The sequence below is a fragment of the Theobroma umbraticum genome, unplaced genomic scaffold (genome assembly GCF_002168275.2).
Source record: "Theobroma umbraticum cultivar Fairchild unplaced genomic scaffold, ASM216827v3 scaffold_204.0, whole genome shotgun sequence".
NCBI classification, from domain to species: Eukaryota; Viridiplantae; Streptophyta; class Magnoliopsida; order Malvales; family Malvaceae; genus Theobroma; species Theobroma umbraticum.
Window position 1 is genome coordinate 1,545,401 of NW_018397267.1, and position 22,891 is coordinate 1,568,291.

Sequence of the window (22,891 nt, forward strand, 5' to 3'; positions counted from 1 at the left end):
AAGGGAAATTCGGTGTAGTTAAGCCCTCCAGAGCTAAAATTAGGAGTACGTCACGAGCAAAATTTAATGCGAACCGAAAACAATATAGACAGATGGCCTGGCACAATGGTCGACATCAATTAGGACCCCTTTCTGCATGAAACTGTTGAAAATGGACCAACCAGCAATTCAATTCTGCTCCAAATGTTGTTGAGCCTGCTACCCTTACTCCGCCAACCAATCCATTAGGACCATGGCAGCCCGACCGAGTTCAACCTAATCCACCCTTGACACTTAAGAAGCCTAAGAGTTTTCCCATCAACGGTGACAGATGACTGAACAAGGATGGTATTGGACCGCCCTACACCTGGTCCTCACTCCTCCGGAAGGCTAGGTTTATTTGTATAGAGTTAATTAGTATACTTGTATGTACTGCAAATTGTTTAGTATTGTAACTAACAAGAAGGGGGGCCGGAGTGCCTGCCTACCCGGCCCGTCAGCATATTTGGTTAAACTGGTGGGCTTTAACGTGCATGGATGGTGCTCATTTGCATTCACGTGACTGTCCAATCTAAATCTGACATAAGAGCCCGTCACCCGAACTGGATAGACCGGCCCAACTTCACTGCCTACCTAGTAGTCACATATCTGTCAAGCTTGAGCTTACCATGAGAGAACCAAGCTTGCCAGGAAGGCCAACTGCCAACTCTTGATTCATCATCCGTATATCCGTACATATTCTGTTTCCAACATGCAAAGACTGAATACTTCCATATCTGATATCACCACCTACAGCTATCAATCTACCACCATGGCGAACTCTCGTTCTGACCACTCGCATCAAAGGGGCAAACCTTGACTAGAGAACTTATTCCATAAAACAAGTTGAGCTTAAGATAAGGAGGAGATCTAGGTCTAAAGGAACTTCATAGCCCCAGTCTTAGTATATATCTTTGGTCTTGTGGATTCTCAAGTAGATGAACATCATTATACAAATTAAGAAAACAACAAAAACATAAATAATCTAAGCAAACTTTGTGTTTTTCTATACACTTTGATTCAAAACCCCATTCACAGTTTCAAGCCAAAAACAGGTAATGACAAGCCAGTAATCATCACTCTTCAACACCAAAACAAACCATAGTAAAGAAGGATAGACCTAATTACCATGCCATTATTGCTATGTAAGTGACCAACACTTACTGTCCTGATTGGGAGATCCTGCCTGGCGTCGTATCCAAACCACTTCTACCCATTTCCTCCCCACCCGGGCCCACCATTCCAGGGTAAACTGGAACCGGACCCGCATTTCTAACGCCATAATATACTTGTTGTTTCACCCCGTCAGGAGCCATTCTCAAAGCTGGGTCATAAGGATCCACGGGAGCTACCGGCCTGTATACTTGACCTACACCAGGAACCGGCTGATGATACCCAAAGGGCATTTGACCCGCTGATATTGGGTACTGCTGGACATACTGTGCCCGAATTTGAACTGGTTGGACCTGAGGGTTTCCGGTTTGAACATGACCCGGAACATAATAAACTGGTATTTGCGGTACGGGAGGAGCAGAGTAATGAGAATCCGGAACATAATGCCACATAGGACTACCCGAATAACCAGTTGACTGCGAAACAGGTTGCTCCACAAAACTCTCTGTTTGACTCTGATTTGACTCCAAAACCGGTTCAGGGCTATCCGGTTTAGTCTTTACAGGTGGAAGATCCGGCATAGAAGGTACAATAGGAGCTGATGACGTCGAACAAAAGGGCGAAGATGAAACAACCGGGGCAGGAGAACCCGGGTCCGAAACCGAGACATTCTCTTGCAACAGCTGACGTGTCTTTGATTTCGGGTCACGAGGTTGGGCCTCATCGGAATTTTCCAACCCAAATAAATAATCCGGCACTTCGGACACAATCGAGGAAGCCTCTGAACGGCCACGTTCGAGCCCAGAAGCGTTGGCCCCACCGTTAAGCGCGTCCAAGAACCAGTGTTCACGATTAACCGAGCCGTCTAAAAGCGAGCTGATGCTACTGGTTCGTGAGTCATCGCCTTTGGAGAAAAGGAAAAGCCGCAGCCGAGCTACCCTTGGGTTATGATTCTGTGCTAAGCGATCGTATTCTTCCATCATGTTCTCGATATCTTCGTCGGTTGTCACTGAAATCAGCGCGTCAAGATCCTCATTTGGAAGCTGATACTTAACACTCACGTTGCCAGTTCCTAATTAAAAAGACAAAAAGATGAGAATGGCATCCGAAATTATTAAAAGAGGAGAAGCTTTTTCTTCTTTTTGTGACTTATCAGATTGCCTGAGAGTTTGGAGAGTTTGGTGAGGAACGCCGAGAAGGAGGTGGAGCGATGGAAGGCTACGATGCGTGTATCACCGCCGACGTAACGGAGCTGATTATCATGCGGACGGGGGAGGATCTTGCCACCAAAACTGCACATGAACCGTACACGTGTATGAGAATCATGAGGAGCATGGTGTTCGGAGCGTGGAGAGGACGCGAGCGAATCGGTGGTGGAGTCTACCTCTGAGAGGTGGTGCGATGACATGTTTGTTGGGGCTGGCAGTTGCCTGTTGATGTTGAAAACGGTTAAAAAACACAAAGAGAGGGAAACGAAAAGAAGGACTGAGGAAAAAAGAAAGGTTTTTTTGTGTGTTGGATTCTTCGTCAGAATGTCTGCCTCCTAAAACGAATTAGGGGAGGGGGCTGTGAGACATCAGATATGACTGCCGAATCTGGGTCCCTTGATTTTTCTATGACTTCCTAGTGGTCCCACAAGCCGTGACCCACGTAATGTGGATAAAAGAAGGTTTTGATCCTTCTGGGTGATGTGCTACGTTCCGTGCTTTCCTTGCTATACAGGGCAGCAAATCATGCAGCCAATTGGTTTCACTTTCCTAGTCGGCTGTGGTGGGTCGTGGGATTGGAATGGGATATTATAAGAAAATACTTTCCCAACATTTTCCATTTTGTATTTTGGTTTGCATAAGATAAAACGGAAAAGTAATTTCCAAAGTTGAAATAACAAAAAAAAAAGTTCTAACTTTGAACTTTTCTGTAAGGAATTGTATGGACCTACCTTTTGCCTGGCCACCTATGTTGGCTTTGGTATACCAAACGATGATGACAAAGATTCTCGACAATCAGGCATGGAAAGCTAAATCCCGATCGTCCCCCTGGCTAGCCCCCCCAGTTAACAAAACAAGGCCGGCTCATTTTCAAGGAGAACAGTAAAATCAACACTTCAAGATTTAAAACAGATACTAAAATCATCACCAAAATCATTTCCTTTTCCAGCCAAATGCCACAAGCAGATGAGTGAATGACAGAAGAATTAATACCCAGCACCCGTCAAAGAATAAGAAAGAAGAAAAGATGACTTTACCGGTTATAAGTAGAAGGCTGGAGATTGATGGTTCGAATAAATTTGAAGGAAGAAAAGTAAGCGCAGCAGGAGGAGGAGGAGGAGGGGGGTCAGGTCTGGAGTCTTCTTCTTCGGCAGAGGAAGGAGACACTAGAGAAGGAAGATGTTAGGTTCGGGAGGTGGGTCCTTTAGTGTGGGGCCCATGGTGGTGGGGTCCAGATGTCACTGTCCGGTTGTAAGCAGCAACGTGGCCACCAGTCACCGTCCTTTTTGTCCCTACGCTAATGCTACTTTCACTTGACTTTCTTCTAAAGTTACTTCACTGTCCAATCATATCACCCTGCTCAACGTTTGCTCGGTACCCTCCTCATTGGAAGTTAGGTAATTCTTTCACGTGTGAAAATTATCACCTTGTTAATATGGTTAAGGATTTCTCATTAAACATTATAAAATTATATAACTATGACATATATATATATAATTATTCCTCTCAAACCTCATCATTAAGTCATTTTTTAAGTGTTTGTTTTGGTCATATGAACCACAAAGTGAACCAAGGAAAAATTACTATAAATTGACAACCAGTACGTTGATAGGCATAAAGATAATTATTTTTGATATTGGCAAGTTGGGGGAGGATCGAAAGGACGTCTATCTTTTTATATCAAGAATGGTCGGCGACAGAATACCCCTTCAAGACAAGGACTTCCAATGCATATTGGCCTCTCAATGTTGCAGCAAAAAGTGATATTATATATTAAATAAATCGATAATGAACAACTTATTACAACTATTGGAGAATGGAAAAGGTCTTTGAGCTTTTTTTAAAGAAAACCCGTTACATCAAATATGGTTTCTTATGAAGTTTATTAGTCTCAATTTTTATTTTATTAATATATAATATTGATACATTATCACTTAACTATTTATATTTATATTGTTAGTCTTTATTTGGTCGGTGCCAAAAGCTTTAAGTTCGATTTGGTGTGGGTGTAGAAGGCCTTAGAGGGCTGGCCCAAAAATCTTATACCCCAGAACTAGTGGCTGAGGACAGACCATCTCTAAGACCCCATAACTCTGCTTGAACACAAGAGGCCTTGGGCTGGTCCTGATCATGTTCTCACAATTGTTTTCTTACAAGTCCTCCTGGGTTATCTAAGGAAGACCCATCTGAAATAAGCTTGGCCTAACCTGGTTTTGGGGGTATCCACTAGACTTCAATATATTAGTCCTAGTGTCACGGGCCACAGTCCAGACCCACCAGGAGACCCAAGAGGTGACACAGTCCGGACCCGCCAGGAGGCCCAAGAGGGTGCCAGCCCACTAGACCCATGTAGGGGGGGCTGGGTGTCACGGGCCACAGTCCAGACCCACCAGGAGGCCCAAGAGGTGACACAGTCCGGACCCGTCAGGAGGCCCAAGAGGGTGCCAGCCCACTAGACCCATGTAGGGGGGCTGTTGGAAAATTCAAATTTTCCCTCCCAACCGAACTTCTAGAACCTCCCAAATGTTTTGGAGTGAAATCTTTTGGGGGGGAATACTTTGAATTGAAAACTTTGGAGAGAAATCTTTTGGGGGGAATACTTTGAATTAAAAACTTTGGAGGGAAAAGTGGGTGGGGAACCTTGGCTATAAATAGCCCCATCCACCATTGTGTAAATCATCCATTAGAATCTATTCTTGCATCCATTGTATTTCAATTCATTCAATATAGAGTTTAGTTTTTCTCTAGCATTCTCTTCCCGTTTTTCCTTCCTTGTTTATGCAAGCTTGCTTGCCGGCTTAAAGCCATTGTGGGAGTGTTGAGTGCTTGTTGGGCGAGTAAGGCTGACTTGGGTTCTACTGCCGAGCTAAGGGCTGAACCCGAGGCCGCACGGAAGGTGGTCTGAAGAATCGCCCCGTGACACTAGGGGCTCTTGGAGATTTGGAGGAGGAACCATCTCTAATTAGGTCTCTTGCCAACGTAACAGAAGAAAATTCCTCGAAATTCTTTTCATTTCTGGCCTTCCAAAAAAGCTAGCAACAACAGATAATCAAGGAATTCCAAGGGATATTATCAATGAAAGAAGAGGAATATTACCCACAATTGATTTTCCAGCCAAGAGAGATATGCTGAAAGATTTTGTAAATAGGTTAACACCCACTGATGAGCAAACAGAGCTAGCAAGAAAACAGGCCCTGAACGTGTGTGAAGTATATACACAGCAAATCCGCAATCAGGACATAAAATCACGAGAGCATTCAACAATAAGGTTAGTAGGTAATCTATCATGAGCAGCCAGGCAAAAGGAAGAGTTTTGGGCTATGAAGTGAATTTGATTTCCAAATCCAGTTGGAATTTCTATCGGACAATGGTGAGAAGATATCAGTTTCTCGATGTATTTTTCTTTCAACTGAACATCACCAGAAAAGTGCACCATGCAACTAACTTGCACCAATCATTTTCTGGATAAAAAGGTTGGAAACAGCCAAGTTTTGGACACCAAGAAGGCAACTCTGAAAAAATTGAATGTTATTCTAATCAGTTAGTGCGTATTTTTTATTATAGATTTATAGATTTAAAATCCTACGCACGCCATTCTTGGAAAGGGAATATCAAAAAGTGATGGAAATATCCCCCAAAAGTGTAACCTTTTTGTTAGAACAAAATTGTGGCTATTCCATGGGGTGGTTTCCCTCTAATCTGAATCCTCTCGAATATTCAAAGTTCACCCGAAGAAGACATAGAACCATGTAAATCCAAAGATAAAGAATGATCATTAGGGAAGTATCCTGATATTCTAACCATGAATTTTTCTTGGCTTTGTTTCTCGTTTGCACTTTGTGGCTTCTTCTTGGTCATGAAACTTCCCCATGTGCTAGAATCTAGATCATGACGGCTTCTGATTCCAGAATAAATGCTACAGAATCAGTGCAGCCGACTCCACTATTGGCCTTTCTAGCTCACCACAAATCAAAGTTAGAGGTCACCAAAGTCATAAAATCTCTAAGCCTTTATCTCTCTCAGTACACATCCCGAGGCTTGTAACCGTTGCCGATCGTCCCTGACCCTGGAACTCTCTCTTGATCAGTTGGAAAAACACAGGCCATAATGTTGACAGCTGCCTTGTTGCTGTATATTGGGCACTTGCCTTTGCAAGTTCACATTGATTGGGAACTAAAAAGATAAAATCCTGGCCAATCTTTTGACTTCCTAATCACGTGGATTACCAAATTAGAGTCCTAATAAATTTTTTTTCTGTCACTGTCTTGCCGGATTATAAGCCAAATAATCATCGTTAACACATTGACCATTAGTATGTTATAGTAATAAATACCTTCTATATTATGATTCAGTTACAAAGTTTGTTTGAACCAAAGATTCTTTTGATATACTTACTTTTTCTTCTCCAATCACTCACTGCTCTTTCTCAGCCTTAGCCATCCATCAATCATTATTGCAATATATAAAAATTTCCAGGAATCCTAAAAGGTAACGAACCTTAATACCTTTCCTTTTTCCCAGTTTTCTCTTTTAAAATTCCACAGCTTTTATTTCTTGACTTCACACCTTGCATTCTACTTTTCACACTGCACACCCATCCCTTCAGAAAAAAGAGTGTCAGCTCTTTTTTTTTTTTTCTGTATTATATATATTTCCATTCTTCCTTGTGGGCTTTGCTGTTTTTTGATTAATTTATTTCATATTAAACTATTGATTCTACCAGGTCTAGGTACTATTGTCTCTTCCTTACGTTCAAGTAGTTTTACATTGCATGGACTGTTCATTTGTCTGCATTATATATACCGTTTTCATTCATATTTTTCCAATTGGAAAAACACCCAGTTTCGTTATCACCGCAAAGTAATTCATATCACCCTCAACTTTTTTATGTGCTAGCATTTTCAGGGTTGCATTTATTGAATGAGTAGTCAGTTCATTGAGAAAAGGAAACCATCGTGTTGTTATCTGTTTTGACAAAAACCTGCTCGTCAGTGTTTGTTTCTTTATGTATTTGTTATATAGCAAAAGCCCTTTGTCATCTTAACATTTCCAGAGTTTTAACCTTGGTATACCTATCGATAGGTAGTAGCCATGACTATTGCCAATGGAGGAGAGTTGCCTGCAAGGCTAGAGGTTTGTGCTTTTCTGGTTTTTGTTTTTTCATTCTTAGTATCAGGGGAGGGTGAAGTACCTTGCTCTTGATTTAATTACATGTGACATTCACTCAGTTTTTCTGTGGAAATTAATCAGGGAAAATTTAGTGCCATGGTGATTTGTTGGATTCTTGGACTTGGATCTCTTGTCGCTTGGAATAGCATGCTGACAATAGGGGATTACTATTACAACTTGTTCCCGGTATCTAAGCTTACTCTTATACTCTGTTTCATGTTCAAGCTAGAAATCACTGTTCCTGGCTTTGAGGACATATATTTGTTCCTCCATTCCTCTTGAGTAACCAGTCTAACAATTGAATTAATGGCACTGTCATAGTAATCTCAACAGAATCTCATGAAAAATGGGGTTCTAAGATCAGTTAGGCTGATGATGTTTTCCTTTGCATTTGAAGACCTACCATCCTTCAAGGGTGCTTACCCTTGTTTATCAACCATTTGCACTTGGAACAATGGCGATACTGGCATACAACGAATCAAGGATTGATACTAGACGGCGGAACTTAGTTGGATACTTCCTTTTCTTTGCAAGTACTTTCATGCTTATAGTGGTAACTGCCCCTATATTTTGTACCTTGTGCTTGATTTTTCCATTGACTTGATTCTCTCACTCCTAGTTCAGAATAACCTCTATTTTGCCATCACTTTTTTTGACCAGTTGGATTTAGCCACATCAGGGAGAGGAGGAGTTGGACCTTTCATTGGTATATGTGCACTTGTTGGTGGTTTTGGAATTGCAGATGCCCATGTTCAAGGCGGAATGGTTGGAGATCTATCTTTCATGCTCCCTGAATTTATCCAGGTCAATTTTCTGGCAACTTCTCACTTTTATCCTGTAGTCTTCAGCATTTAACTTAATCCTTACTTCTCGTTGCTTCTATGATCCAGTCTTTCCTTGCTGGTTTGGCTGCATCTGGGGCCTTGACCTCTGCTTTGAGGCTAATCACAAAGGCAGTCTTTGAAAAGTCTAACGATGGTCTTCGCAAAGGGACAAGTATGTTGCTTTTCCTTTACTACTATTAGACACACTTCCTATTGGGAGTGGACTTCTCCATTTCTGATTTCTGCAGTTCGGATACCTCATAAAGTCCAGTCTTTTGTTGCAAAAACAAAAAATTTTGATTTGGAATAGGAAGAACTTGGCTTAAACTTTTTATATGTGCAATGGAGTAACAAAGAAGCATCATATTGGTGTCATTCATTGTCACCTGTTCTGCATAAACTTACAAAGACATCCCTAAAATCAGCTGTCTTCTGTTGCTAAACTGTAAACAAAAATCAAGGATTTTCAGTTTTTATTGAAAATAGTTTCTTTTCTTTTCTGCAGTGTTGTTTCTAGGAATTTCTACGTTCTTTGAGTTACTCTGTGTCCTGCTGTATGCATTTTTCTTCCCCCAGCTGCCGATAGTGAAGTACTTCCGTTCAAAGGCAGCTTCAGAAGGATCAAAAACTGTTAAAGCTGATCTTGCGGCAGCTGGCATCCAAACGAAAGAAGACCAAGGAGTACTGCAACCTTCTTCTTCTAAGTAATGTTTGTGAAACTGTTTTTGACATTCCATAAACTAATAGATTTTTTGGCATTTCCACAGGACGAAGACAATGCTAAACAGAATGATAGGCTGAGCAACAAACAATTATTCTTTCAGAATATAGATTACGCGCTCGACCTTTTTCTTATTTACGTGTTGACATTGTCGATTTTCCCTGGGTTCTTATATGAAAACACTGGTGAACACAAGTTGGGTACATGGTAAGTATTCATTCGTTGACTAGAATAAGTAAGTAGAGATTGGATAGTTTTGGTGTTTTGTCTTATTTTTATAGTACTTGAACATTAGTCTGCTATGGGTCCGACTGGTTTTGCACACAATCAGTTTCTATATTTTTAGCATTGATTTTTGTATAAATGTAACAATGACCCAATGAACTGAGTGTCTACCACATGATTCTCATTAATTTGAAAGTTTTTACCTAACTAGCAGTACTTATAGATGAGTTTGCAATTTTATGTGCTTGGATTTTGGTCCAAGTTATTAAACACTTGTATGTATGCCCTTAAAGGCAACTTAGGGACTAAACTTCCTATAGTGTTGGTCCTCCCAGGAAATTGCTAAGTAAACTGTAGATAAATTCCTTATGATTGTTGTTTCAGGTATCCTCTTGTGCTGATAGCATCTTACAATTTGTGGGATCTGATATCAAGATATCTTCCCCTAGTGAAATTCCTGATGATAGAGTCCAGGAAGGGCCTTATGATTGCGATACTTTCCCGTTTCTTACTGATCCCTGCTTTCTACTTCACTGCCAATTATGGTGACCAGGGATGGATGATACTACTTGTATCCATCCTGGGATTAACAAATGGTCACCTTACAGTCTGTGTCCTTACTGCAGCACCTAAAGGTTACAAGGTTAGTGATTTTACCTTTTCTTTGGATGGAGTTTGCTACAAATTTTAGTATTCTCAGTAATATATGACGAAAATTTTTCATTTTTTTTCTTTTCCTTTTTTGCAGGGACCTGAGCAAAATGCTCTAGGTAATTTACTAGTTCTATGTTTATTAGCTGGCATATTTGCAGGGGTTGCTTTGGATTGGCTGTGGCTCATTGGTAAAAAGAATGCCTTTTGAAGATCCAAGTCCATCTTGTTCTATGATGAAGACAGTAGCTCTTTCCAAAGTGCAAAAATGCTCCAGCTTTGACGGGATGAAAGTTTAGAATATCTTTACTTTGTGAAAATTGTTGGGCTAAAAGGCCAATCTTTGTATGCCCTTTGTTTCATACCCAAAGTGACCAACAAACTCAAGCTTTCTTATGCTTAAACCGCATTGAGTTGACTATATATTTGCTGTCTGGCCTGTCGTTGACCGAATGGTCCAAACTCCATTGTTGCAAAATGAATGAAATTAAACTCTTTCCTGGTTGATACCTTTTCTCTTTCCAGGGGCAGAGATCAGAAACACAACCCATTGAATTAGCTTGATCACTTGGTAAAGTTTGAGAGCATTTCAAACCACTTGGATTTTGTTTTCTATAATATCCTTTCACCATCAGGATACTAGGACAGTAAATGAGGACTCAGACAGGCTTGCAGTAGTCTGAGAAATGAAATTTATTGCAAGTCAACTAAATTAAGTAAAGCCCTTCCACACCATCCTTTTGTAATTTAACCTCAATTCAACTGGAAAGTACCCCTGAACTATCGGTTAATCAGGTTTTCCTTTGGAAAGGATAAGACAGTTAAATTTTACAGTTACAGTTTGACGGTAGCCATTTTGTGCCAGCATTTTCAATCCTTTCTTCTCATGCAAGTAGTCAAGCAGGCATGGTTTTCTTAAGAATCCAATAAATAGATGCTTGAGAGTTCTTAAAGGAATCTCGCTGGCCATTTTGATCCTTATGAATATCAAAATGTTGCTTCTTGCTCTCAAATTGTGAATGTTCCTTGCTTTATCTCCACTCCAAAAATTTTTATAATCCAATGCCAGAGGCAAGGAAATGAACTTCTATGACTTTTGGTTCTTTTCTTCATCTTTCTGGATTAGTTCTCTCTAAAGGTTTATCCTGGTTATTGCCTGTCAAAATTTTGCTTCCTATCATGGTTTCAACCCGTACTTGTGTCTCTTTCACTTTCATTTCCCTGGGGATTTTTGTAACACTGTTCTGCTCTCATTTTTAACGTTAAACTGAATTGTTTTTAGCCATTAATCTTGTACATTCTTCCCTTGTTAATATTGATCTTCCATGTCCAGAACTTCAACAGATAGTTCAACTAGCTTTTAACAGGGGAATGTTAGAAACATGATGTTGGCCTTCAGAAACATCTTTAGATGCCAAAGACTGACACAGAACCCCGTTCGATTGTTGATTAGGAACTGGCACAAAGAAGCTATTCCGGTGTCATGGGAAAAACCTGAAATCGGATGGACTAAACTAAACTTTGATGGATCCTGCAAAGGTAGAGGAGGAAAAGCTAGCATTGGTGGGGTGTTCAGGAACCACAAGGCTGAATTCCTACTTGGTTATGCCGAATCCATAGGAAGAAGCACTAGCACTATTGCAGAACTAGCTGCACTGCGAAGGGGCCTTGAGTTGGTGCTGGAAAATGGTTGGACTGATGTGTGGCTTGAAGGCGATGCCAAGACATTGGTCGATATCATTGTCCAGAGGAGGCAGGTTAAATGTGCAGAATTACAAAGACATGTTAGTCATATAAACCTGATCATACCGGAGCTTAAGAATTGTATTGTCACTCATATCTATAGGGAAGGCAACAGAGCCGCTGATAAACTGGCTCAAATTGGACATCAGCTGAAGAAACCTCAAATTTGGTGGCATATTCCTCCAAATGAAGTTCTACCTATAGTGCATGAAGACGCGGAGGGTAAGATCATTCTTCGCAGAAGATAAGCAGATTTTAGGTATGTAATGTAAATGTGTACATTTAATTATTCTTTTGATTCTTCTTCCAGGCTGTTTAACTTCTCCTAGTCTAAAACACTTAATCTAGGCATATTCATCTCCTCTTCTAAACACTGTACATGTAATCAAGGAACCCTTGTACATTTTGCATTATTCACAAAATGGCAAGATTTTCAATTAAAATCCAAGTCAATAAATTACTGTTGATTCCCTGCAAAATCAAAAGCAGGTGTTAACATCATCACTTCTGATAAATATAGGCTTCTCTTCTTTATGGAGTGTGAAATTAAAGCTGGTCAATGGAAGTCTGTTATCAATAGAAAATTATCAAAGTTCTACCAATTGGCCTACCAATCAAGTGGCCCCTACCTGGAGCCTGAAGGTTTGTGATGAAGAATTTCTGACTAATCCGACACAGTTTTGCATTCTATATATATAAAAATTTTGGTAAACCAGTTGGATGTTGGGGTCAAATGTAGTACAAGATTTCAGTACAAGAAACTAGTACAACCTGAAGTCGCTTAATAGAAGCAAACTTCATTCAGACCCCGAGAGAGAAGATGGGGAATTAAATATATTGGCCAACATGTAGAGGGGAGAGGCTGTTGTCCAATTTGGAAAGTAGTATGGTAGTACAAATCAAATTCAAGTTACATGTACTGCAACTTTGCAGATGAGCATGTCAAAACATATATATACATATATATATATATATATATATATTTTTATAAATAGTCCCAGGATGCTTGGATATGTTGCAGCTGAAGCAAACATATGGAGATTCCCAGATGGAAGACACATCATTGAGTGCAGCGTTGATGAATTCTTTGATTTTTTGCCAACTCTATCTCAGATGAATTCGCCAGCGCTGCACTCAATCATGTGTTTTGCTCTTTCTGGAAACGAAGGCCATCAGGATTCAGGAGAATATTAATGTTACAGGTTTTTTTTTTCCTCTCCTCCTTAGTTATCCGTCTTCAGCCTTTTTCTCCAGTGGTTTGGAAATTAATGTCGTAGGAATGGTAAAGCCAAGCTGATATCAGTATAGTTATTAGCAATTCTTCTGTTCTTGGTTAAATATCGAAAAATCCATTTCTTTTTCCAAGGTTAGCTTTCCGTTCACAGGATCTGAATGGTCCAAAAAGTTTATTCAAATGATGTACTGCAGCATTTCAATAGCTTAATTGAAAATTCATCACATTTGACTAATCGAAATTGGGAAACTCTGGTAAATCTCTAAACAGCAGGAACACCATTTAATAGTCATAGACTCCGGAGCATAGACAAGCACAATTTCTAGGTTAACAAGTCCTGGTATCTTCTCCTGCTGTTCACAGATGCCAACTGCAATTCTAGTCAGACGGTGACAACCCAAAAACCAATAATTCGTGTTGAAAGCAGTATCCAACATTGGAACCAGAGACAAATGGGCCTTGGAGTGCTACAAAGTCATTTCTCTTTGGTCTATTGGGTGTCTCGAGAAACGGATAAGTTTTTCAGGGTTCCACAATATTGGCATAAATATTGCACTACTTTTACTTTTTATGTCACCATGATATCTAGTTGTCCCTGTGGACAGTCCAAAAGCAAATCATGATCAAATTCATGAAAATAGCACCATAGTAGCTAGTGTAGAAGATTGGAATAATGCTGCAAAATTTAGACTAGATTCAGATAAATAGCAGAACTGACACGACTCGCATTTTATAGGCAGCTCCACATCAATTTGTCTGGCCTCTTAATTCAAACCTTAGAAACAGATCGACTATGGTAAACTTGTAATGTTGTCCCTCTGTGATCTTCCACCATTTTTGCCTACTTAATAGATGGGCGGTTTCTGCTTTATCCCCTGCTACAGACTGCGATTGGTGGTATAAATCGAATGAACATTAGAACTTCTCCGATTAGGTGACTGATCACTGTTTGAACAAGACTTAACAGCAAATGGTTTTGCCTTCTGTCATTACAGTGGAACTATTGCTCTAGCTTCATCGCAGTAATAAATTTGTGCATTAAAATCTGTCAGTTTACTTGTAACGACAGCTGATATTCGTATTATAGATGCTTATCAATGTAAAAGATATGTTACTGTCTGCTGCCAAAAAAATTTAAACTAGTATCTAATCAGGCAAAGTCGGAAATGGCTCTGCCATGGCATGATCATTACCAGAATTCTTTCCTGTCAGTAAATGCTCTGTCATGATCATTATTACAGCATTAGCATAGGCAATACAATGATCCATGTAAAACCTCCCCGGTGCAAAATCTGCACCAGCATTCCTCTAACGAACCTGAAATGATTCATATCAGCAAAATTTTTGAATCAAAATGCGTATGCAATTCAACTGGTTACTGCAATTGGCAATTGCCATTCGAGTAAAGTGATCAAAGCTGTCATCGGATTAGCTGGTGCATACTCAAACTTGATAAACATTGAATTGCTGATAAATCCCAGCATCGGGCTAAGGTTTTCAACCCACCAACCAGAAGCCAAATTAACACCAAAAAAGAAAAAGAAAATCCCATGAAAAAGCTAAAGGGAGCGTCCCTGTCAAAAGCATTTGTGATAAACATGTCTCTTAGCGCTTAGGAGTCAAAACTCAAAAAAATTTTGCATTTTCTCTTCAAAAAACCTTCTAAAAAGCCTAAAAATGGAAACACCCAAAGAGTCTCCTTAATTGTCTCGAACTGTCAAACTCTCTCGATCAAAGCTTCCTCTCTGTGCACCATTTGGTAAGTTTCCAAGACCAAACAGGACTCCATCTTTGCATAAAATTACCAAATCAGCCACTTCCCCTACACTCTCTCACTCCACTACTTCTCCCAATAAACCCCTCCTCCTAACTCTTCTTACCCTTCCAAACAAACCGCTCTCTGCTCTTCCAACTCTACCCCTAAACCCTCTCCCCTATTTTCTCGAGAATACCATTAATTTTTTCTGGGAAAAATTAAAAAATTTTCCTGGGAAACCTGCGGAACAGAAGAATGGAGGAAGAAGAAGGGGTTCTACCGGACCATCTCCGGTGCAAACGAACCGACGGGAGACAATGGCGGTGCAGGCGACGAGTAACGGAGGGGAAAAAGCTATGCGAGCTTCACCATATTCAAGGCCGTCACCGACAAAAGAAACAGAAGGTACCGGAATCCCTCAAAATGCAAAGGAAAAAGAGAAAAAAGAAGGCTTTCGAGAAGAACAAGCTTGAAATTAGGGCAAAGTTGCTGAAATTAGCGAAGCCAATGAAGCGAAAGCGCCTGATCGGAGGGGAATCTGAGGCGTTAGACGAAGCCGTTCGGAAGATGAAACTTAAAAGAGGAGATTTGCCGTTGGAGCTTATAAGAATGGTTTTGAAAAGGGAAATTGAGAAGAAGAAAAGGAAAGAAAGTGATTGTAGTGACTCTGATGGAGAAGAAGAAGAAGAAAAAGGTGATTTGATGAGAGAATTGCCTAATGGACTAATGGCTATTTCTTCTTCAAGTCCACATTTTGATAATGCAGGTTCTTGTTCCGGTTCTGGTTCGGGTTCGGGTTCTGTTTCAGGTTCTTGTTTTAATGTTAAAGTAGGAGAAACTGAAACTAATACTGTGGCCATTACCAGAAGGCGATTTCGGTCTAAGAACATTGAACCATTACCTGTTGGTACATTGCAGGTATTATTTGGTTTTAGTTTTTGTGTTTTTTGATATGTTTGGTTTTTTTTATTTTCTTTTGTAAATAATGTATTCGTTTTTATGAAGGTTGTGCCGTATAAGAAGGATATGGTGAATTTGAGGAGAGGAAGAAGAATAAGGTGCCATTGGTGTAGAAAGGGTGGTGTTCGTAGTTTGATCAAGTGTTCCAGTTGTAGACAGCAGTTCTTTTGCTTGGATTGCATAAAAGAACAGTGCGTGATCTTCTCTGGTTTTGGTTTTGTTTGATTTATGATTGTAAAGTAGTTATATGTCTGCTTATGGACAAAGAAATCAAATTTTATATTACATGGATATGAATAGTATATCAAAATGCAACGAATTTAAGGCATAGATACCTGTTTTAGCCCCTCTGGAAGTGATTCACCTAGTTTCTTAGTTGTTTGTAAGGACCTTCCCTAAACATCGTTTTGGAGAATACTTTCCCATTCTGGCTTGAATCGCATTCAAAACATATATAGTCTTTGTCTCATATCTATTGTTTGAATGTAATTTGCAATATTTGATTTGTCTCATCCCTATTGTTTGATAAACTCTTTTGGAGTTCAATTGCATATAGGTTTTTTGTTATGCGAGAAGAAGTTAAGATAGCTTGTCCAGTGTGTCGTGGAACTTGTGGCTGCAAGGCCTGCTCAGTGAGTCAACATAGAGACACTGAAAGTAAGGTCTGATGACATCTGAAACGCCTCAAATTTGACATGCTGCATGCTTTTCTCCTTGCTGAGATCTGATGTTTTGCCTTATGCAAAAAAACATTTTTCAGGAGTTTTTGAGGGACAAAAACAAAGTGGACAAGGTGTTACATTTTCATTATTTGATCTGCATGCTTCTTCCTGTTCTGAAGCAAATAAACCAAGACCAATGTGTTGAGATTGAAGTGGAGGCAAAAGTAAAAGGTAATGACAATGATTCTTCTTGAAATTTTCATTTAAGCATTCTATTTTTATCAATGGAAGAGGTTGTAATGATTTCTTGTGCCTCATAGGCAAAAAACTCTCTGATATTCAAGTCCAACCAGCTGAATTTGGTGGCAATAAGCAATATTGTTGGTATGCTCCCAGCTGCTTAAAATGTATTTGATAAAATATATGTAATTTGTTTTTTGTTCTGTTTGGTGATGACATTACTTCTGGAGCAGCAGTAACTGCAAGACTTTCATACTGGATTTCCACCGAAGCTGCTCAAAGTGTTCATATAACCTCTGCTTAAGCTGTTGTCGGGATATCTTTCAAGGGAATTTAGTTGGAAGTATCAAAGAAGTTGACTGCAAATGCCCAAATAGAAGGAAAACTTGTGTGCCTGGCATTCGCCTTTCACATAAGAAATCTGTAAGAACCTCTAAGCAAAATTATGACAGTAGATATTTTGATTCTTCTGCATCATTGCCTAGTCGCAAAGCTCCTGATGGCAATGTTCCTATATCATGCCCACCCACAGAGTTTGGTGGTTGTGGTGATGGCCTTCTTGATCTGAGGTGTATTTTGCCGCTAAGGTGGTTCAAAGAGCTGGAAATAAGTGCTGAAGAAATAGTTGGCAGCTATGAATTGCCAGAAGCTTTTGATACTCTATCATGTTGCTCGCTATGCCCTGGAACAGATTATGAAGCTAAAGGGGTGAAGCAGTTGCAAGAGGCTGCTAGGAGAAAAAATTCAAATGACAACTTCCTATTTTACCCCACTATAATGAACATTCATGCTGATAACCTGGAGCACTTCCAGAAGCATTGGGGTAAAGGCCATCCTGTAATAGTTCGAAATGTGCTTAGGGATACATCAGATTTGAGTTGGAATCCAGTATTCTTGTTTTGCAAATATCTTAAGAATAGTTTTGCCAAATCTGAGAATGAGGAACTAACTAAAGCTACAGGTTGCTTGGACTGGTTTGAGGTTAGCTTTTTAAATTACTTCACATGCCATATCACAATATACATTTTTTGGAGTTGTAGGTAGATAAAATTGCTCCTCTTTGGTTCATTACTTCAGCTTTTTCGCTCTGAGCGTATGCACACACGTATATGCCCCACAATCCAAACATGGGTATTCTTGAATGTGCATTTAAACTTCCACGTGCATCTACTTGATTCTTGGCATGCCTGCAGGTCATGAGGTTTCTGGCTTGTCATTCATTGTTTTCACTTTTTTCATTTTTTTTTTCTGTGAGTGTTGATATTTTTGCTTTTTGCATTCTGTTTCACTGCCTTCTAGGATCTTAATCTCAAGTAAGTTATAAAAAATTTACCTTTTATATGATGGCAGGTTGAAATTGGTATTAAGCAGTTATTTTTGGGGTCATTGAGGGGTCTGGCGCAATCTAATGTGTGTGATGAGAAGATGAAACTGAAGGGCTGGCTTTCTTCTCATTTGTTTCAAGAACAATTCCCAGATCATTATACCGAAATCATTCGAGCTTTACCACTTCCAGAATACATGGATCCTAGAAGTGGTCTTTTAAACATCGCTGCAAGGTTGCCAGAAGAAATCACAAAGCCTGATATAGGCCCATGTATCTCTATCTCATATTGCAGTGGCGAGGAACTTGTGCAGGCCAATTCAGTGACAAAATTATGTTACGACTTATGTGATGTGGTATGTCTAGTTCTATCCGTAACTTGTCTCATGGTCAATTTATCCCATCTTTTAAACCTTTGGCTGATGCACATTTTATTCAAGCTATCTCCCCTTGAATGTAAATTGCCCTTTCTCAATGATAATTGCTAGTGAACAGTTTTTGTATGTTGTGTGCATTGATGAAACAAACAACTCAGTCAAGTGCCCATATCATAGTGGAAAATAAGCTTCTGACTCAGTTTTAATCTTGCATATTGACGTGTCATAATCTCTTACCCATGTTTCATGCTATGCACTTCTTCTTCATTTTTTAAAATATGATTATATTAGGGTGTGGTGTGTCTTATCCTTGTTGATATGACTTTCCACCTTTACAAAATGTTTGTTTGTATGCAGATCCTACTATCCCCAGAAAGATAGTGTAGTAAGGAGAATCAGCAAGAAATTATATGAAGTTTTCAACAATTGGTGTTATTATCGAGTTCACTGAGAATACGAGTTGATGTTATTAGAAAGTAAAATATGATGCTTCCTAAAGCACAACCTTAAATCTATACCTATTGTTGTGAAACCTTTTCATGCATGCACTTATCATCTTTATTGAAAACATCATGGAGATTTAAGTAATCTTTGACATTTATTCTTTCTTTCCTTTTTCTCTCTTTCTATCCCAGGTTAATGTTTTGGCACATGCTACAGATGCTCCTGTATCCATGAAGCAGCTTAATAAAATAAGAAACTTAATGAAAAAGAAAAAATTTCAAGACCAAAGGGAGCTTGCTAAGACTGCTCTTGATCGAAAGATGGCTAATAAAGTGAAGGAAAAATCTGCACCACATGATGAAAACATGGAAGAAGTAGGATTGAATGATAGGCTCAGTAAAGAAATGCGTGCTCATGAGAGAGTACCAAAAGTATCCCGCTTACCTTCTGCTGTGCACAAAGCACAGGATTTAGGTTTCAAAGATAGAAACGCATACCATGATAAGGGAGATAGCTCTGACTCTGATTCTGATTGTAATTCAAATTCTGAAGCTGCACTACTTCCGTGCCATACCATGCACGGCTCAGAAGCCAAGTCTTGTGGTGCTGAATGGGATGTCTTCCGCAGGCAGGATGTTCCAAAGCTTATGGAGTACCTTAGAAAGTACTCAAATGAGTTTGGTCACACACGTGGTTTTCAAAAGCATGTAAGATGAGACCCAAGACTTGACAATGTACTAGCAGAATGGACATAATGCTGATCTTTTTGTTTTTTGGACTCCTGCTGCAGGTGGTTCATCCAATCCTTGATCAGAATTTCTTTCTTGACACAAGTCACAAATCAAGGCTGAAGGAGGAGTATGGTGAGTTTACTAAGTTTGGTTTATCTCTTGTTACAGTTGAGGATAATGTTACTGAAATATCCATCTCATATTGCTTCTAGAAATTGAACCTTGGACTTTTGAGCAACATGTTGGAGAAGCTGTTATAATTCCGGCTGGCTGTCCATACCAGATTAGGAATGTTAAGGTAATGTATACTACTGATATCTTTGGTCTTGAATTCTTGATATAGAATTTACTGTCTTGAATGAATTTATGTGCAAAAATTCAAAAAATATTATACTTGATCTATATGCTTCTTCATTTGTTTCATTTTTATGATGAATTTATACCAATTTATATGGCCATAAAGATTCTATTTTTTTCCTTGACATGTCACAACCTGTAGTCCTGCGTTAATGTGGTTTTGGACTTTGTTTCACCGGAAAATGTGACTGAGTGTATCCGGTTGATTGATGAACTTCGTCTGCTTCCGGAAAATCATAAAGCCAAAGCAGAGAAGTTTGAGGTAAACTTTGTAAAAAATTTACTCCAGTTAACAGTGTTCATTTTCTGTATTAATGCGAACATGACACTGGTTTGCTCTGAAAGCAGGTTAAGAAGATGGCCTTTTATAGGACTAGTGCAGCAATAAAAGAAATTCGTGAGCTTACATGTGCAGAGTAAGTTACTTGTGGAATATTAAAGTCTCTGTCTGTCCATCTTTGTCTCGCTGTTAGCATGATATTTATTAAATTTCACTAAAATTACACTAAATCTCATTCTTGAGTGTAGGTCCAGTGCTGAGTTCAGTGAGTACTTGAAGACTGAAGAACAATGACATGTAATATAAGGGATTCTCAAGTAGGTGGCTCTTGCTACTGTTATCATCTGCTCAAGGGTCTTTTCTTATTTAGAAGCATTGTTCCTAGCAAATAGCGTGCATTGCATGCAGAAATTTTGATGCAATTGTCCATTCTCTCTCCCCCTCCAATATTGAAGTCAAGAATTGGAACTAAGCCACTTTGCTGCAACTGACTTTGTAAATGTGTAATATTGATCAACCATGTACTTAATACAGCCAAGCCAGGATGGAACATTATTCATTGTATTATACCTTCTCTTCAATACAACAACAGCTAATTTCTCCAATGATGCAATCACTCATCTTTGTCAATCTGATACACCCTTTTTTCTCGAGCAATTATTCGATCAGAAGGGAAACTGGAAATCCTCAACTTTTCCACACAGTGGTTCCTGTACTTGGTTAAATTAATTTTAGATTGTTCAATTAGGAAATTTTTCTTTTTAAATGATTCACTCCTTTCTGTGCATTGATAGAACAGAAAACAATAGGTTTCGCCTAGGGTCTGAGTTTCAAGCAAGCCGAGAAAGGAAACATATGTCAATAAGAGGATCACAGACATGGAATAAGGTGAATCAAACAAGAGACTAAAGCATAATAAATTGACTAGGTACATATATGACAAGGTATATGAAGCAACAAATGAATACAATCTGTATATAGCTTAGTTAAACTCATAAAGTTCTGGTACATGAGCTTCTTTTTAAAGAAAAAGAATAGTTGACACTTTATTTCTCTTTTGTTGCCCCTTCTTTTCACAGTTTTCACCTGTGAGATATGGGGCTTAAAAAGCAATGAATATTGGAAAGTAACAAATAATTACAGAAAGATGAAATTTCACGTTAGCTCAAAATTTCAAGGAAAAGATTAATGATAGTTATGATGCTATTCAAGGACTGGTATATTCTAGGGTCTCAGCTCTGTCAAAATTGTTTTCAAGAAACAGAAACACAAGATCCTAACGATCCCTTTAGAGAGGACGCATCAATAGCTAATCGTACTTCAGAGAATGCTTTATGGAGCCATCCGCCCATTGATTATGTCAGGAAAAGACACTGCCGAGTCAGCTTCCAGCAGCCTTGTCTGTAGCGTTAACATCACGTCATATTCTGGATCAAGTTTCCTCTGCCAACCCTACAAGTTTAAAGCAGGTACCAATACGTGTTACAGAATTAAATCAATTACCAAAACTGGAAATAATGACAAGTTTATCATCATATTGTAAAGGCATTTCAGCAAGTCACTCCTAGGACTATTATGAAACAATTCCAAAATGAGAATTAAGTCCCTGTTCTTAACTTCTAGACTGTTTCACCTAGTCAGGCAGATTTACTCCTTAAACTATGACGACAGGTATTTATTCATATTCCTTCAGAATGACATAAAGCACATTATATACATCAGTAAACATAAAGACAAGGAGTTCTTTCCTAACAGATAAAAGAGAGCAAAGGACAAGAGGGACGGAGTCAAAAAACGACATGTCAATTGGTCAAAGGTTCAATTGAAAGGAAAGACATTACCCCAAGAACCAGAGTTGAGACCATCACAGTGCATACATTGCCATCAATATTCACTTTATGACGCCTTACTTTCTCAAGCAGTTCTTGCATGCATTCAGCTGGATGGACTAGATCACCCTCAGGAGTACCCCAAAAAGTGAATGATTCTTCGACTTCCTGTTGACACAAGGTATTAGAAAACCAAGCAGAAAATAACATAGTTATAGAACAAAAAAAAATTGTATAGAAAAGGAAAGAGGGGGAGGGGGGCGGGATGGTAAAAAAAAAGATATGCTAACATGGAATAGAGATGCCAGGACAGTAAATGGGAAAATAAGGAGAAGAAGATAAGAAAGAAAACATTTTCCTAACTCCTCACTGTCCTAATTTAAATTATTCCCACCAAGAAAGTTACATCTAGATACATCACCTCAATAAAAGCCTTTGGGCTTGGGCAGTTCTGTTGTTGCGATAATCTGAGTGTGCACTCTGCAGCAGTGCGACCATCCCTACGGGCAACAGCCTTGAAAAATTCCAATAAATTTACACGATCACTCTTAGAAAGTTCAGCGGTCATGCCTACATCAAGGAAAATGACTTGAGGCTTTGATTTAAAGAGCCCTTTTCGAGAAGCCTTGCTCGGAGACACCCGGACCAGGATATTTCCAGGATGCAAGTCACCATGAATTAAGTTATCCTGAAAGAAGAAAATTATAAGCTCATGGAAACTGGAATGGTATCATCCTTTTCTCACTCAAACAGATGAGATGATGGGAAACAGGGATCAAGCATCATCAGGTGGATATCACATAACAATGTTACCATAACGGAACCCATTAAAAATAGTTACCACAATCATCTTCAAAAATGCATCAGCTCCAATATGAGCAAGTGCGGTCTTAATCCTGTCATGTCCTTCAGGTCCATCAACATAGTGTGCAACAGTTTCCCCTTGCTCATAAGTTTCCACTAAAACAGCTGGATGCACAAGTGGATACACAGGCTTAGGAAAAGAAACATCCTTCCAGCTTCGG

At 39.3% G+C, this 22,891-nt stretch overlaps 4 protein-coding genes across 9 annotated transcripts in view; 2 read left to right on the forward strand and 2 right to left on the reverse strand.

Moving 5' to 3' along the window:
* Positions 1–870: 870 nt before the first annotated feature.
* On the reverse strand, positions 871–3,479 carry LOC110424129 (Octicosapeptide/Phox/Bem1p family protein). Of its 3 annotated transcripts, none has more exons than XM_021438636.2 (3): positions 3,377–3,479; positions 2,293–2,561; positions 871–2,203 (listed from the first exon to the last, which is right to left on the reverse strand). In XM_021438636.2, exons 2-3 carry the CDS (start codon positions 2,537–2,539, stop codon positions 1,179–1,181), a joined length of 1,272 nt encoding a protein of 423 aa, XP_021294311.1. In that variant the 5' UTR covers positions 2,540–2,561; positions 3,377–3,479; the 3' UTR covers positions 871–1,178. The 3 variants fall into 3 exon arrangements, with proteins under 3 accessions (XP_021294311.1, XP_021294310.1, XP_021294309.1); XM_021438635.2 differs by lacking the exon at positions 3,377–3,479 and adding an exon at positions 3,071–3,357; XM_021438634.2 differs by lacking the exon at positions 3,377–3,479 and having other exon boundaries at positions 2,293–2,880.
* Positions 3,480–6,738: 3,259 nt separating this feature from the next.
* Positions 6,739–10,426, forward strand: LOC110424480 (equilibrative nucleotide transporter 3-like). 2 transcript variants are annotated; one of them, XM_021439052.1, is made up of 10 exons: positions 6,739–6,827; positions 7,422–7,472; positions 7,590–7,694; positions 7,906–8,061; positions 8,169–8,312; positions 8,399–8,504; positions 8,838–9,013; positions 9,100–9,260; positions 9,663–9,921; positions 10,027–10,426. In XM_021439052.1, exons 2-10 carry the CDS (start codon positions 7,431–7,433, stop codon positions 10,138–10,140), a joined length of 1,263 nt encoding a protein of 420 aa, XP_021294727.1. In that variant the 5' UTR covers positions 6,739–6,827; positions 7,422–7,430; the 3' UTR covers positions 10,141–10,426. The 2 variants fall into 2 exon arrangements, with proteins under 2 accessions (XP_021294727.1, XP_021294725.1); XM_021439050.1 differs by lacking the exon at positions 6,739–6,827 and having other exon boundaries at positions 7,391–7,472.
* A 3,670-nt stretch (positions 10,427–14,096) lies between these two features.
* B160 (protein) lies at positions 14,097–20,634 on the forward strand. 3 transcript variants are annotated; one of them, XM_021438463.2, is made up of 13 exons: positions 14,100–15,580; positions 15,668–15,813; positions 16,179–16,284; positions 16,383–16,515; positions 16,605–16,668; positions 16,758–17,505; positions 17,875–18,204; positions 18,861–19,376; positions 19,460–19,532; positions 19,613–19,698; positions 19,900–20,019; positions 20,106–20,173; positions 20,286–20,634. In XM_021438463.2, exons 1-13 carry the CDS (start codon positions 14,918–14,920, stop codon positions 20,329–20,331), a joined length of 3,099 nt encoding a protein of 1,032 aa, XP_021294138.1. In that variant the 5' UTR covers positions 14,100–14,917; the 3' UTR covers positions 20,332–20,634. The 3 variants fall into 3 exon arrangements, with proteins under 3 accessions (XP_089641106.1, XP_021294138.1, XP_021294139.1); XM_021438464.2 differs by having other exon boundaries at positions 16,761–17,505; XM_089784980.1 differs by lacking the exon at positions 20,286–20,634 and having other exon boundaries at positions 14,097–15,580; positions 20,106–20,177.
* Positions 20,635–20,943: 309 nt separating this feature from the next.
* The window catches only part of LOC110423822 (uncharacterized), an 8,317-nt gene continuing 6,369 nt past the window's right edge, over positions 20,944–22,891 (reverse strand). Inside the window, exons 5-8 of the mRNA XM_021438216.2 lie at positions 22,708–22,891; positions 22,288–22,554; positions 21,879–22,034; positions 20,944–21,489 (exon numbers count right to left, since the gene is read on the reverse strand). The exon at positions 22,708–22,891 is cut by the window's right edge and continues 5 nt beyond it. Of these exons, the coding sequence (XP_021293891.1) occupies positions 21,370–21,489; positions 21,879–22,034; positions 22,288–22,554; positions 22,708–22,891 (727 nt within the window). The 3' untranslated portion in view covers positions 20,944–21,369. The remainder of the gene's footprint in view (positions 21,490–21,878; positions 22,035–22,287; positions 22,555–22,707) is intronic.